Here is a 17000-nt window from a genome sequence, read left to right on the forward strand (position 1 = left end):
ATATATATATTTTTTAAAGTTAAAATTTGATTTCAGTTAGAAGCTAAGGCTAACTAGTTAATTGTTCAAACCAAGACTTAAGAGTAACAAAAAGTCAGACACTGAGCATTCCAAATAAAATATCTCGGTATGTAGTCTTTTTAAAGCTGCTATTATCATATAATAAAATAGTGCCAATAATCTTATGCCTTCAATTTAAAATTCCCTCATTCTTAATATATCTCATCTCCTTTATGAAAAGGAAAAGAGAAACACAAAGAAACAAAGGGCAAAAATCTGAGGCAATTCCTTAAGTCATTAAAACTATCGGGTTTAGCATACAATATCCCAATTCCTAATTAGGTTGTTATCAGTTTTGTTCACAAAAATACTTAATGCATTTAGTGAAATTAAACTAGCACATGTCCACTGTGACATATTTGCTACACAGTATGGGAACTCATGCAAGCATCAGTGAAAGCTAGAGAGCTGACTATTTATGGAAGAGTCTTGTAAACTGGATTCAGAAATGATACAGATACTTATTGACTATTCATAAGTATTATTTACTCCTTTTTGTTAGCTACTATGGCTTTAGAAAAAAAATAGCACATGCTTAATTCAATAGATTTTTGCATTTACTGTGAAGTCTAGAGTGTAGTGACAGAGTATATGCTATGACTATAATTAGATAGCGTGTATTCTAGGCATGGCTTGAATGGTTTACTACTACTACTATTACAACAACAGATATTTATATACCATTTTTGAATACAAAGTTATCAAAGTAGTTACACAGAAAAAGAAATAATATGATTCCCTGTCCCAAAAGGGCTCACAACCTAAAAAGAAACAGAAGATAAAGCAACGGCCACTGGAATAATGTCATGCTGGGGTTGGATAAGAACAGTTGCTCTCCCCCTGCTAAATATAAGCAAGTCACCACTTTAAAAGGGGCGGCTCAGTTAGCAGGGCCAGTGTTTTAACTGGCAACTTTATTTTCTGGATAAAGTTTCATATGAAAAGCATTAACCAACTAGCACATTACTTTAATGTGAATGTCGCTTTTCTTTAAATACAGATTCTCACGGTCTAAAACCCTAATGATGGTTGTAGCACTGTTAAATGAAACCTGCATGTCTCAACTATGAGAAATTCTATCTTCCCAAAGAGTAACAGGATAGTTAGTATTAGACATTCAGGTTCCATACAGAACAGTTTTATGATGTGCATTCAAGCTGTCATCTGACTAGAGAGTTAAGCTGCAAAGAGTATTCTTAAGCAATACATGTGGCAATTTAGACCTTACTATTTTCAATAGTAGGCAATTTAGAGCCTACAATTGAACCCAGTTTGCTTAAACCTTGTTGACCTCATACTTCACCTGTCCCCCACCATCTCTCATTGGGTTTCCAATACTGCAACCAAGCAACTGAAACTCAAAAGTCCGTCCCATAATTTCTTGGCCCCTTCACACACACTTCCTCCAGTTAAACTGCCAAATGGATATATTATGCCTGTTCGTAATCATTTTCACTAACTGCCAATGTGTTTCTGGGCAAAGAACAAAGTGCTGGTTATTACCTTCAGTGCCCTTAATTGCTTAGCTCTGGGTTACCTGAGAGAATACCTCTCTCTACAAGATCCCCACCACTCATTAAGGGTATGAGGAGGGGTCCATCTTCAGGTGCCACCAGTTCATCTGATGGTGACCTGGGATCGTGCTTTCTCCGTTGTTACCCATGGGTTGTGGAACACGTTCCCCACGAATATGAGGGGGCTATCTTCTTTGGAAATGACTTGCTTAGCAAGCATGAGGTTGCCAGTTCAAATCCCCACTGGTACCTATATTGGGCAGCAGCGATATAGGAAGATGCTGAAAGGCATCATCTCATACTGCGCTGAAGGAGGCAATGGTAAATCCTTCCTGTATTCTACCAAAGACAACCACAGGGCTCTGTGGTCGCCAGGAGTCGACACCAATTCGTCAGCACACTAGACTTTATCTTCCTTGGAGGCCTTCAGGAGAGGCTGAAAGACCCATTTTTTAGTCTGGCTTTTAATTATTATTATTATTATTATTATACATTTTATATCCTGCTCTTTCTCCAAGGAGCCCAGATGCTTAAGTTTCTCCTCACAACAACCCTGTGAAGTAGGTTAGGCTGAGAGAGAAGTGACTGGCCCAGAGTCACCCAGCTAGTTTCATGGCTGAATGGGGATTTGAACTTGGGTCTCCCCGGTCCTAGTCCAGCACTCTAACCACTACACCATGCTGGCATCTAGTTTTAATTTTAGTCTGGTTTAAAGGTTTTTGGTTTTTTTTTAATTTCAATTGTTTTATTATGTGTGATTTTAATGTAAACCGCCCTGAGCCACTTTAGGAAGGGCAGAAAATAAGTAAGTAAGTAAATAAAATCCACTCCCAGCCATGGTTTTTTAAATCCCACGATTCTGTCCATCTGAGAGCTGAAGGCTGGAAGTTTCCTGGCAGCCCTGCCAACTTGGCCCCACAAGCCCTGTCCCCGCTGCTTTACTATCTCCTAGCCCCAAGCCAACAAGAATTTGCAGAATCTTAAGCAGCAGTGCCTGCAGCTCCTCCCTCCGCTTGCTTCTTTTGAGCTGAGCTGCAGACAGCCAGAGTCCTCTGAAGAAAAACTCCCTCTCTCTTTCACCAACACAAATGCTGATGACGACATCTGTTGCACAAGCTTTCAGAAATCTGGACTTGGCAATACAACAGAGGTATTTTAATATGATGAATCTAAAATCATCAGGAGAGAGGAGCCTAGACCCTCCAGAGCTTATCTCTGCCATCAGCCACCCTGAGACCCAATACAGCTGTCTGTCCCCTCCCTGTGGAAGAAGAAGACTGGAACTTGGATTTACATAATCAGCTATCAGGAACCAGAGGAAACTCAAATGAGCACCTGACCCAAATATATTGTACAGGTAGACTTCATGATCCATGGGGATTCCATTCTCTGCTACAACTGCGGATAATGGAACCATGGATAATGAGAACTTGAGGCAATGGGAATTGGTGGATTAAGTTCTTCAGGGTTAAAAAAAAAAAAAGGACATACTGGCTAAAATCAGAGGAAGAAGAAATAATAAAGTGCTGTACCATTCTCTTCAGGTCTCTAGCTGTTCAGCAATGCCGTCTGAAATCCCCCAATTTCAGTGATTTTCCGCAAAAACTCATGGGGATTATTTTTTAAACAAGAGCCACAAAATGGCTCCTTTCAGCAAAATACTGACCGGAAATGGCCTCAGAGGTCATTTCTGGCCACCCTGAAACCATGTATACATTAAATTTAACCCTTTGTTGAACCACGTATACCAAGGTTAGGTCTCCATTGCCTGACCATGGATATGCAAAACCATAGTTGTTGGGACTGCATGTAACGTGGTCCACCTGTACCTTTTTGTTGGTTTAAATGGTAAGCCAGCTCTGGCTGAAAAGTGAGTTGGAAAGTAAATAAATAAATGTTCTTCATGAGCCCCTGGTGGCGCAGTGGTAAAACTGCCACCCTGTAACCAGAAGGTTACAAGTTCGATCCTGACCAGGGGCTCAAGGTTGACTCAGCCTTCCATCCTTCCGAGGTCGGTAAAATGAGTACCCAGAAATGTTGGGGGCAATATGCTAAATCATTGTAAACCGCTTAGAGAGCCCCGGCTATAGAGCGGTATATAAATGTAAGTGCTATTGCTATTGCTAATGGCTAATAACATCTCTTTACTTCAAATAATAATATTGGGGGGCCTTTCTCATGATTGTGAGCCAGGGCGGACAGGAAGGAAGGTGTGTTAACTTTACCTTTCCACAGATGAACAACATGAAAAGCCTGGGCATTTAGATCATGTACCCACATGACACACAGCTGCCCCAGGCAGCACAGAACTTCAGGAAATCCCATGAGTATGCTGTGCATTATGGGTGCCGGCTGGGAGCCCCACAGTGTCTCACACACAAGCAGTTAGGCAGAGCTAAGGGCACGAGTAGGCCCTTAGCCCCGGCTAACAGGCAGGCTTCTTTGGTGGGCTTGCCGTCGAGGCGCCACTAGGAGCCAGTTGGCCTTGGCTGCTTGTGAGAACAGCTTCTCTATTTCCATTTTGTATTTAAATTTTGACTTAAGAGTTGTTACAGTACAAGTAAGTGATTGTTTTTTGAATTGCCATTCTCTCTTTTATTGCCATATATAACAAAAGAAAATTTTCTTACATATTTGCTGAGTTGAACTCATTAGTATTTGTAAAGTAGCTCTGAGAAAGCTAAATATTAAAAGAAAAACTCACATGACCTATTGTTCTTTATGCTACCTTTAACTGAACCAGCTAAAAGCTTCTCACCTTTATTCTGAATATCAGAGGAGGTATCATACAGTTTAAAATTATCTGTCTGGTTAGGTTTTTGACAACCATGTAAGCATATTTTCTGCTGGCTTGGTACAAGTGAGCAGATGACTTGGGTAATGTGATCCGAGTTCTTATACAGCCTGAAAATCAATGTGACTTAGAAGTAAAGCTGTATCTCTGTTGCCAAGTCCAGTGGGCACATTAAAACATTCCAGGGATCCTTAAGTGTTGGCTGACCTGAATGCCATACACACAGCAAGAGATAAACATGTTAAGGTGGATTAAGGACAGTTTTCACTTTTAAGTATGGACATCATTTGTGAATTAGAGGTATGAGAAAAAAAGTAGGGCAGTTAATGAAAATTGGAGTATATGAAATACATAAAAGCTTTGTAAAATCAAAGATGAAATAGCATTACAAAGGTAGTGTGACAGTTAAAGGAAAAAGGAATTCTATAATGTACTACATTGCTTACAATATATTATTTGATATATAGAAAGTGTATTACCTGAAGCAAAAGAACCTGATTTAGGCTCTCTCAAACAAGAGGCAGAATTCATTGATAACTCTCAATCACTACTTTTATTTTTTTAAACAGGCTTTTTTGACTTGGCTCTAGCTTGGCTTTAAGTAAGGTGTTGAGAAAATATCTGTGATCTTCATCTAACAAGAGAAATTTGTGTATGGAAGCAACTTTCAGCTTTTATCTCAAGCAGATCGGTAGCAAAGGTTAATCTCAAGTCATTTTTGGATTCCCTCCCCCCCCATTACCATTGGGCTCTGTCCCGTACCAGATTTTTCTCCTCTCTTCTCCCCCCTCCCGCCATTTTTCAAGGGTTGACAGTTTTGTGCCATCACCAGGCCCTAACTTGTGACATTAACATGCTTTCTTCAGAAATACGGAGCTTTTGGAGGCATCTGACCAGGCAACCCTATCCATGTATGGATTGTGTTGCCAGATTGGGAACTGAACATGCACACTGGATACAGGCATCTTGTGATGTTAGCAGGGGCCTTTGCTCGCTCTTTGATTTCACACCATCATGTAGTCCACTTGGTTTGTGTGTGGCCTGTGCTTCCTGGAAATAGCATCACTCATGGATGCTGCCAAGCAAGCTACAGGCCAACCCAGAAGTAAGAATTGAGGCCAACAAGCTTTGGTCCAGAAGTAGAAAGAGGAAGGAGTGGCTGGGACTACCACCAGATGTGCATAAAGAAAAGTGTTTGGGTATAGCAAAAGGAACTTGTAAGCTGCCCAAAGCAGAAGGCTCCCTAATTCACCAGCAGTGAAAAATGGCAACTATCTGACCACACATCAATCATGGCAGAACTCCTTGTTCTAACAGAGCACCAAGGGGTACTGCAGCCTAACTAACCCTTTCCTAGTATTTCTTCCTCACAAGTCACAAAGACAGAAGGTCCACTGGGTTCTGGCACAACCACCATTTCTTACCTCAGGGGGAAGACTTCTGAATAAAAAAGCAACCTGGATGTTGGTCTTGATTCCTGCCTGATTACTGGACCCCAGTTGGCCTGACCCTCCCCAACTCCAGCCACAGATAATAGATGCATATGTGGTGACCACTTCAGCTGTGATTGCAAAACAGTGTGGGTGGGAGTGGTGCCTTTCCACCTGCATTCCTATCCACTGTTCAAGCTGTACACATGTTGTGAGCAGTTATAACTGAATTGGGGACTAAAAATGATAATTAGTAGAGAATGTCTTGTCAACCCTTTGCTATTGTAAGGCTTTGAGTTTAATTATTGTGAATCTGTTGTGTGTTTGGTTGATGGCAGTTTGTTAATTTTTGCCGTGCAATATATATTGAACTAGCACAGTGTACTTGGCATTGCTTGGCATTTTGTGGCTCTACCCTATGTCTGTCTGTCTGTTCAAGGTGGTTGTCGGTGTCCCTGGGTACTCTGTGACTCATAGGGTCCTAGTAAATTGGATCGCCCAGTCTGGTCTCGATAGCTCAAAGGGTGTGGGTATGTATAGGAAACAGACAGACAAAGAGACATTCCATTATAGATATAGATATGGCAATTATCAGCAGTGAAGAAATATACCACCTTTTTATCTTCTTTATAGCTTTAAGAAACCCACTAGAGAAGGTTTTGTAGTCAAACTGTGAACATTGACTATCTTGTGTGGTTGAAATTGAGAACTGTGGAGCATTTGAGTGAATTATGTGGCAAAATAGAAACAAAGTACTATGTAGATTTGCCTAGATAGTTGAGGTGATAAATTCCAGAGGAATGGCCATGTTAATTTTTAGCTGCAAGAGGAGCAATAGTACTTTTGCCTTGTAGACTTGAAGGGCCTTTCCATATTATTGGGTTTCTTGAACAATAAATGTGCCAATACTACTTATTTGTTGCAAAAGATCCTAATGCTTTTCCTCAAGGTCATGTTCTTGTTGCAGAAGTATTGCATTTTCATGGGACTCAAACAGCAGTATTTTGCTTTTTTTAATTTTGTGTCCCATGAACTTCCTCCATTGCATTTGGGATACTGTGTGGAATGTAATCTTTTAAATGTTATGGGCACCTATTGCATCATGCCTGTAGCATTGATTCTAACAAATGATACGATTCCATCACCTTACCCCTTCTGAAATTCATGCCATTTTGTGAACATCTTTGAAGCTGTTGTTTTTTAGGATTAAGTAATGCAGTTCCACCTACATTTGGGTGTACACCCCTCCCCATTTTTATTTTTAAAATGGTGATTTGGACTATGGCCATCTTTCATCAGCAAGACTGAAAGGAAGGCTTCCCACATCATTAGGTGGGTGATGAGGATATTTTTGCATTGCTGGTGTAGGGACTATGTGCATATAAATAAAAAATGCCATCACTCGAAGAGAAAAGCGTTAAGGTTTTCATTGTCTTCAAGAGCTTTAGACTGATAACTCAAGGTTTGACAAATCCCAGGCACCAGGGAGCCATGGTGCCTAGAAATTTAACCATGGCACCTGAACTATTTTTATGTAGAGTTATTTAATATAAACTATATTTGTCTCAAGCAGCTCTGTTCCTGTCCTAAGTATGTCTATAAAGGGAAGCCCATTTACCATCACCCCTTCCACAATGACCATCACTCAATCCTGTAGTTTTGTCAAGTATCCATTCTCTTGACTCCCACATTTTTGGGCTGCCTGCAACCTCCAAATAAAAGTTGTGAAGGCCTGTGAAAACTGTACATGCTGTTACACAAGGTGTGTCCTTAGGGATTTGTGACTAGATAAACCATGCAATCCACTCCCTCCGTTTTCTGATGCATTATTATAATGCCCAGGGGTTTTCTTCAGCCAGTACACTGAAGTCCTCTTCAGGTGTTACAAAAATTGTGGAATATGTACTTGGGTACAGTGCCCATGGGCAAAGTTCTCAAGCCCTGTCAGCATGCTCTGTAACCTTTCCCCCATGCTGCCCACAAGTACAGCATTTGCCTGCAGAAAGAAATTCTGGCTAAAATCTAGATCAACGAAGTACTGGTTTAGCTATGCGAAAGCACTTTCCCATCGTACGTTTCCATAGCTACACGTGCTATGGAAAAAGGGTGATTTTTATCGTTCTCCCTTTGGCTTTGAAGCTGACTGTGACTTCGGAAAATATGTTCCTGGGGGTCATGTAGCCCAAGGTCATATTTTTGGCAGGCACATTGGGCTTCAGAGTAAAGGGGAGATAGATAAAAATAGCTTATCCCGCATCCGCCCGCCCCGCGGACCAGCGTTAGTATTATGAATGCTGCATTAGTCTGGATGTCAGTCACTGTATTCAAGGAGAGGTCCTTTTCATGACTGAGAACACTGTGCTTAATTATGTAAAGTGTATGTCGGGGTTGGGGGTATGGTATTGTGATGACCGGTTCCATCTCTGACCTACTTGTATGTATTTGGATATCTTTTGAGAGCCTTTTGCACACTACATGAAAATGGACCTCTCCATGCAGTCACAAATCCTCTCTTTGCACTTTCCCAATTTTATAGACATTGCTCTCCACACACAGCTGTGGACTCTCTACAGAAGTTTGAATGAATACATGTAGGGCAGGCCAGAGCCTACCATCACAGTACCACTTCCTCCATGCATGTTCATTTTGCCCTATTGCATGTCTGCAAGTGGTCCTGATGATAGCCAGCATTAGCATATAAAGATCAAAATATGAAGCAATAGAACACATTGTTTAAAAGCAGAAACATCATATGCAAACCACAGGAAAGTTGTGCTCTACAGTCTAGCCTGACGTCTCAACAAATTGAGCTGCATCATAGATTTCTGCCTTCAGTATCTGCACTTGTAATAGATTCTGCTGCATTGCACAAAGTCTCCTCTGGCTATTGACTATATCTCTTCCAAGTGTGTGACAGACACTGCTGCTGTGTCATGCTTACAGTACTTCACTGCCTGGGGATGAAGGCTTGGAAAAGGCTCTGACGATGCAAATGTCTGTTTTGCCTTTTCTCCACCCTATTGGTGTGTTTTCTGGACATTATCTATTTTCTGGACTAAAGAGTGTGGCGTATGCACTTAGGTTTGCTTTAAATGAACTTATACATCCTTGTGTTCTTGGCACAAAATACTGTAGCAAAGAGAACAGTTCTTATGGAATCCCTCTGGAATAGTATAAAGTGAGGTGGGAATCAGTGCTGTTGTTTTAAATGTCTGTGGTATGATAAACAATTATAATGATGGAAATGTGACCAGTAAAAAGGCTGCCTATGTCGTGGAGTTGGGAGTCCTGCATAGTATAGGTTTTATACTGGGCAGCATCAGACATTTTGTCCAATATAAAATAGGACATGTGGAACCACTATTTGTTTTAATCAAGGTTTATATAACAGACCTGGATTGGTGGTGCACATAATAATAAAACTTTGGTTTGTTACACCATGCTGTGGTTTGGTTAGGTCCCACCTCTTCTCCTTTCAACCTGTAATCTAGGCTCACCTCTCTTTAGGAGAAAACCTTGTAAGAGTGGAACTACTGAAACAAACCAAGATTCAGCCACGGTTGTGAGTTCAAACACTACATGAAACCATGGTTAGGATTTTTTCAGATTGTGTTTTTGTCTACCCAGAGTAAACCTGTGTGATGTCAGAACTTGTCTGTTGTCTTAGTCCTGTTAAGGAGAAGTGAATACCTAGAGCAGATAAATTGCTAGGATTACCTAAGACTGCAGGTGTGGCTTCAAATACCACCTCAGAGGTAGCATTGATGGCATTGAACTAGGTTTTTTTCAGCCTTAACTCTTCATTTTTGGAAATCAGATTGTGTCATAAAGCCAGCACTGTGTGATATGTTCATTGATTCTTCTACTTTTATTTCTTATGGATAGATTTTTCAAAGTTTTTATCAGTGGGATTACATTGGTGTTAGTGGGCCACAAAACATCTTCTAAATTCCTTTTATGCTCTGCCTACAGTGGATGTAAACAAGCAAATATTACTTTGTCACATGCTTCCCAAAGGGTCTCATATATTTCTATTCTGAGATAAATATAATCACACCTTTTAACCATGCAGTGGCAGTACCCCTACTTCCATTTGTGATTGAAATTGTTACTGAAGTGGTTATTAAGTGAGCACATTTCTTGAGCAATATTGAGTACTTTAAATATTAGGTCTTAAATGAGTGAAGAGCCCCTCGGATAAGTGGCATATCCAGTCTACTTTCTGTGCGGGGTGGATAGCAGAATTGTCATACCAAAGTTGCAGTCCTAATACAATTTACTAGACAGTAAATCCCATTGAACTTATTAGAACTTTCTTCTCTATAAACATGCATAGGGCTTTACTGCACAAGGCTGCATCCATGGGAGTGATGCCTTCTCTTGATGTCTGTATATTCATGAAAGATTAATTTTTGCTTTTTGTTCTGAATATTCACGGAATAGTTAGTTTTTACCTTCAACGATTACATTCAGGCATTGCCAAGCCTTTGGTTGAGCATCTGTGATATTGCAGAAGAGATGAACATTTTAATTGCTGAGAAGGAAGAGTCCATCCTACAATTCTGACAAACAGTGAGCTCTGTTAAGCAAGTAAAAGGTCAATTTCAAAAAAACTTCACATAGTATGTAGGCAGGTTTGTGTTCTGTTGATAAGAAAACTGGGGAACTAAAGAGACATGGGAACAGCACAGACAGGGCAAGGAAATAGGAGAGCTAAGGCACTGGGATCTAGAAGGCAAATGTCTGAAAGGAAGTCAGTGTCCAGTACAGGTTGAACCTAAGGGAAGAATTTGTAGAGGAGATAAGGGCTGCAGGTCGGGGCACAGACTAGGCAAAAGGGATCTGTGAAAAGTGAACCTATATGAGGCATTTGACACAGGGCAAGGAGATGGAGATGCCTAGGACCAACAGCCAAGAAGGTTTAGGTACAGGGAAGCGAAGAGGCTGTGATGGAATTAGAATATTCATTTGTCATGACCAACTAACTACTTAGCTATACAAATTTAAAGCTTTGCTTCCCTTGTGTTTCTGATGAATTGTTAGGAAAAACCAAAAATCTCATATAGGGGTTTTGAGAAATTTATAAAATGTGTGACTAACCTTAGTACTGCTAATTCTGTTTCTTAAATAAACTATTAGTTTCTAACTAGAATAAATGATGCTGTTTTTGTTCAGGGTCAGTTAGGTTGTATTAACATAACGATGCAGTTCAGAAACACATATGACTATTCATAAACATAGGTTCATCATTCATTTGGCTTCCCAGTACCATGATTCCAATAAGTCCAAGTCCTGATGCTTGTGGGTTGCTAGAGGAGTCAAATATTAACAGAGCTGGGTTCCATATAGATCTGTAAAAAGTTTCAGTAACTAGTAATGAAGATCCATCTTATTCTTCTTGACCATAAGAAGAAAATACTGCACAGACTCTGTGCTGGAAGCCTGACTTTTGGTGAATCCAGATATCTGTTTAGCAAGTATATGGTATGCACTATGAATGCAGTAGCTGGTTTTCTGTTATGTTGGTGAGGAGTATGTCATCATTCGCTTGCTTTCCTGGATATGTGATAGGTTTGTTTATGGTTACAGATTTTTATATTACCTTCTGTCTGATGGCTTCAAGATGGGGTATATGGTCAATATATAAATAAAAACAATATAAAAACACAATAACAACCAGCAATGAAAACCATCTGTCATAACTGACAGAAACTAAAAGCACTTGAACCAGGCCATATAAGGACAAACAATGTAGCAGCATTCTCCTTAGAACTGATTGATGGTTATATGATTGATGACTGGCTTCCCAGGTGATTATATGCACACTGTGGTATGTGGTATATTGTATTCATGCACAGTCTTTACAAAAGAAGTGCCTGAATCTATAGGGGATAATATATGGATTGTTTGAAACTTCATTAACATAAATGCCAATGGCCTTTCCTTTGGTCATGTTTGTATTGCTTACCTTCAAGGCAGAAATTCAATAGTATCCTTTTGCCTCTTCTTTTCACAGTCTGACAGCAATGCAAGCTTTCTCCGAGCTGCCAGGGCTGGCAATCTGGACAAAGTAGTGGAATATCTAAAGGGGGGAATAGACATCAATACATGTAATCAGGTAAGTGAACCTCATGTTATGCAGGTATCAGCATAATGTAGAAAGACAAGTGGGAACTCACATGGAATTCTGTGGGAAGAAAGGAGGAGTCTTTTTATTCCTTTGTCCTCTTCCCTCCCTCCTACAATAAAGAGATTTTTAGAGGTGGAGAAGGAGATTCCATAGCAGTGGTGGAAGATCTGGTGCCTAGTCTGTTCCTCTGGAACATCGGAACAAAGGAAGCTGCCTTATACTGAGTCATACTATTGGTCCATCTAGCTCAGTATTGTCTACACAGACTTGCAGCAGCAGCTTCAAGGTTGTAGGCAGGAGTCCCTCTCAGCCCTATCTTGGAGATGCCAGGGAGGGAACTTGGAACCTTCTGCATACAGATGCTCTTCCGAGAGTGGTCCTGCCAGGGGAATATCTTACTGTCCTAACACATGTTGTCTATCATTCAAATGCAAACCAGGATGGGCCCTGCTTAGGGGACAATTAATGCTTGCTACAACAGGACCAGCTTCTCCCTGATCACTGTATGGAGAGCTGAGAGAAAGGTTTCTTTATGATTTGATAACCAAATGATCAGATTTTACAGATGTCCAAAACATTTGCAGATACAGTATACATGGTCTCTGTAAATTATGTACATATGTAACATACTAACTTCACAAATACACTAATGGGGTCTGAACAGGTGGTGGCTAACCAAGAATGAGATGTTGAGGTGGTGGTGGATACTTCTGTTAAAACAAGGGTTCCCAAACAGTGGTACTTCAGATGTTGCCGAATTACAACTCACATCATCTCCAGCCAGAACATCTGGAGTACCACCAGTTGGGAACCCCTGTATTAAAACATCAAGTCAATGTGCTGCAGCAGCTGTGAAAAGGCAAATTTCATGCTAAAGATTATTAGACAAGGGATTTAAAATAATTTTTTTTACTGTTGAATGTCTTTATACCAATCTGTGTCATCACCATATTTGAGTTATGCAGTTCTGATTGCTCCGTTCTGAAAAGAATGCTGTGAAGCTAGAAAACAGAATTAAAGGGACAGCTAAAATGACTGATGGTTTGGAGTACCTTACCAGAACAGGATGAATTTTGGGGACTTGTTCATTTAGAAAAAAAGATGAAGGGGCAAAATGATACAGGTTTACCTGTATATAAATTATGCATGTAAAACAAGTGGATAGAGAATTGTATTTGCTTCTTGTTTCATAATATCAGACTCTAATTCAAGGTCATCCAATGAAATTGATTGGCCCCAGATTCAAGACAGACACAAGTGCTTTTTCACACAACATGTGATTAATATATAGAAGAATTTATTGCCACAATATGTACCAGTGGACACCTTCTTACATGGCTTTAAAGGCAGGTTAGATAAATTCATGGGAAATGGGACCATCAATGGCTATTAGTCATGAGCCTCTATAGAACTTTCATGTTCAAAGACAGAATGCCACTGAACACCAGTTGTTTAGGCCAGGGCAAATGCCTTCATGCACTTTTTGTGGGGTTCCTGGGGACATCTGGTTGTCCACTGTGGGAAGTAGGACACTGGACAAGGTGGACTTTTGGTCTGATCCAGCAGGACATTTCTTATGAGGTTCTTTGCTAAAGCTTTTTTGAACCAAATTTATGAAGCAGATTTGCTGTTCATTGATTTGGGGGATCTTGTTTAACAACAGTTCTTTTGAATGCATTTTAGTTTGCAATTTAGAACGTTGGTTGCTACAATAAAATGTTTGACCTTGACTTCCACAGTGAAGAGAGCTCAGCCTCTTTTGTCCCTGAAGTGATCATTGGGTGGAGAGGCACTGATGGTTTGGAGTACCTTACCAGCAGAGGATAAATTTGGGGGACTTTTTAATTTAGGGAAAAAAGGATGATGAAGGGGCAGAATGATATAGGTTTATATAATTATGTATGCAGAAAAAGTGGATAGAGATATGCTTGAAGTGGGATCCAAATGCCACTGCCATTCCCAGAAGGAAACTTGTTCCCCGTAATCTTTCAAAGTGCTGAAAGCAACATAACTTTTACAGGTCATATTGATCAAAGCAGCATGGAAAGAAAACTTAGGACACTGAAGTTAGGGTTGCCAACAAGCAAAGACACTGAGGCGCTTCACACGACATGTGCAAAGCACCTGACAGGGTTCTGCAGGGAGAGCGGGCTCACACGACTGCCAGCTCTGTCATGGAACCGGCGGGGGCTGCGGGTATTTGGGGGCCACACAGCCCCTGGGAGTCCCAGGATGCCCCACATGAGTGCATGGGGCATCCTGGAGAGACCCCTAAGCCCGAGAGGCTGCTTGCAGCCTCCTGGCCCGGGGTCTAATCATATGTCGCTGCACCCTGCGGTGGCACACGAGCAACAAAATGAGGTTAATGGAGTGCTTGCTCCGTAAACCTCATTTAAGGGGGGGGGGTTTAGGCGGGCTAGCTGCCCCGGGAGCACTGGGCTTGCCTGCAAGCCTGGTGATTCCCAAACTCCACAGAAAGCAGGCTAAGCTCCCTTACCCCGCTTTCTGTTGATCGTGGGAATAGCCTCATTGCTGTGTATGGCAGTGGTTGCAGCCATGAAGGAGGGAGAGGAAGCAGAAGACGAGTAAGGAAAGAAGAATGGATTTCCATTCATAGAGTTAGGCTGGCTAGAGTGGTTATTCTGCTGGCTCTGTGGTACAGCCAGCTGCAGCAGAGGTGAGAGAGAGTGGTGAGTGCCATTTTGGCATCTGAGGTGACTCACTTAAAGTTCACTTTGCTTTTTAGATAGGCTGACTCTGGGGAAAGGAAATTGGGCTCAGAGCCCAATTCCCTTTTCCTATGATCATTGACACAGGAATAAGAGAGGGCCCAGCCTTCCTTCATTCATTTGAGGTCATCTCCCTGAAGCAGCTCATGGGAATGACACACCTGCAACTTGAAAGAAGTATGTGTGCAACCCTTTTCCATGGGTTTTGGGGTGGCTTGGTAGATAAAGGTGGGAGATGTTCCAATTTCCCACTATTTCTTTATGAGAGTGTTAGCATACTTGTGCACACCTGTGTGTACCTGCACTTTCAACTCAAAATGGGGGAATTATTAACCTGAATTTTCAAGTATGAATAACAAATGGATTACAGTTCAGACAATGACAAGACATACTATAGATGAGCTGAGCAAACTCAGAGGAAAGATCTTTGAAAAATAAGAAATAGCATGTATTTTGTACAAGGCAGAGGCACAATGCAAAAATATGGTCTTTGGCAGTCTTGGTAATATAGGGAGTGAAGGCATATCTCAGGGAGCAAGAGAGGAAGGGGAAGAGGAAAGGCAAAGGCTTCATGAGCATTGGAGTGTAGATGGGAAAGGGAGAAAAAAGTGAAAGAGAAAGTAAAGAGCAACCTTTGCACCTGCCCCTTTTTTCTGTTGTCTCATGAGTAAAGCCAAAGGAGTACATCTCATTTGGGAGGCCAAAGGGTCCTATCCACAGAGGTGCTGCCAAAGCAACAAGCAAGGAGATTCATCAGAGTGCTAGCTTGACTCCAGATTCCAAGGATTAAGGCACTCTTTGTGCCAGTAGCCAGTCAGGTTGTACCAGGGTTTGAAGATGGTCAGATATTGGAGTTAGTTGTAGCAAGTCAACACAGGAAAAAGCTCAAGGACAGTGATTTCAGCTCAGGTTTGGGACTTGGCAGTCTGCTGCTTCAGCTTATCCAGGAAGGGGTCTGAGTCCGCAAACAGGCATGTGGCTGGGAGCAGTATAGGGCAGACCATGCTGCCATGGTCCCACGTAGGCAGTCGTTTACATTTGTTTAAAAGCAAAGATTATTTATATGTTTTCCCCATCTGCGGTCTACTAGCAGAGGCTGCAAAGGTGGGAAAGTTCAAGAAGCAGAGGAGAGAATTACAAATTTCTATTGTGGAAGCAGGGGAGCATGCATGGGTGGTGAGGCTGCTATGCAGAGGAATCACAGAGACAAAGGGGCGCTCTTATACCAAATCCAATTGTCCAAGCAAAAGGATACTTGTATGCCAAATCTAATCACCCAGGTGAAAAGGGCAGTTGTATATCAAATCTAATTGTTTTAGAACTTGTCTTGGTTGCATTTGAGGGTGTGGTAAGTTCATTTCTCAGGATTTGTCTTTTGTCTAATACTGCTCTTTGCTCCATAAATCCAGCTTTATCCAGAATTAAAGGATTCAGGGTAGATGCCTTTGTTCCTCCAGGCTGCTTGCAACAGTTCGTTGCATGATTCTGCTGTTTTGGCCCCAGTGGAGGCCTGTTTTCCTCCTGGCATGAAACAGTTGGGTCTCCTTGAACGGTCAGGTTCAAATCCGAAAGCCCAAGATGGAGGGGAGACTGTCTGGTAACAGAAGTAAGTCTCTTTCATTTTTAGACACTTGCTTCTAAACTGCCTCCCACCGAGTTTTCACACCCAGACATCTTTTTTTGCAAATAGATGCTTGAAACTGAATTCACACTGTGATTCTATGTTCTCTACATTACAGGGCAAACCATCTTAATTTTTTATTTGTCACTGATGTTCTCTTTCCTAAGCAAGAATATAATGACAGTGTGCAAAGACACAAATAGTCCCTAGTTAGAGTGAAGTAAGGAGCAAGATAGTTTCATTCATTTTCAGTTCTGTCTATTTCATAATTGGTGATGTAGAATTTTTGATATCTTTGGGGCTATCTCCAGAGTTTGGGCTCTGATGAATTCATTTATGATTTTAAGAATGACGGTTTGAAGGCACAATTGGTTGAATTTTGCTTGATTAATTGTACTTTTTGTCCTCAAGGAATGAGGACCTGTTGCAAGAAAATTCTTGATCTTGTTGAAAATTTTTGCTACAGTGAAAGAATGCTACTCTGTTATGTGATCTAGTAGTACCAGAATTGTCCAAAATAGCTTTTGAGTGAAAAAATGGAGCTTGATAATTCCTACAGAGATCAAAGCTACTGGTTGAGAATTAATCAGGAGCTCAGCTAAGGAATTGTTTCCCTCATTAATTTCTTTCAATCCTGCTTGGAGTTTTTGGGAGTTCCGGCATTCTATACTTGAAAAACATTGTTCTGTATAATGTAAGAGACTTTATAGGCCAAGTCAAAG

General features: G+C 41.1%; 1 protein-coding gene across 41 annotated transcripts in view; it reads left to right on the top strand.

Moving 5' to 3' along the window:
* Nucleotides 1–17000, top strand: part of ANK2 (ankyrin 2) — a 509522-nt gene that overhangs the window by 285158 nt on the left and 207364 nt on the right. For all 41 annotated transcript variants that reach the window (XM_053254658.1, XM_053254664.1, XM_053254665.1 and 38 more), the window contains one exon: nt 11815–11916. In XM_053254658.1, the coding sequence (XP_053110633.1) occupies nt 11815–11916 (102 nt within the window). The remainder of the gene's footprint in view (nt 1–11814; nt 11917–17000) is intronic.

The sequence above is a fragment of the Hemicordylus capensis genome, chromosome 5 (genome assembly GCF_027244095.1).
Source record: "Hemicordylus capensis ecotype Gifberg chromosome 5, rHemCap1.1.pri, whole genome shotgun sequence".
Classification (NCBI taxonomy): Eukaryota; Metazoa; Chordata; class Lepidosauria; order Squamata; family Cordylidae; genus Hemicordylus; species Hemicordylus capensis.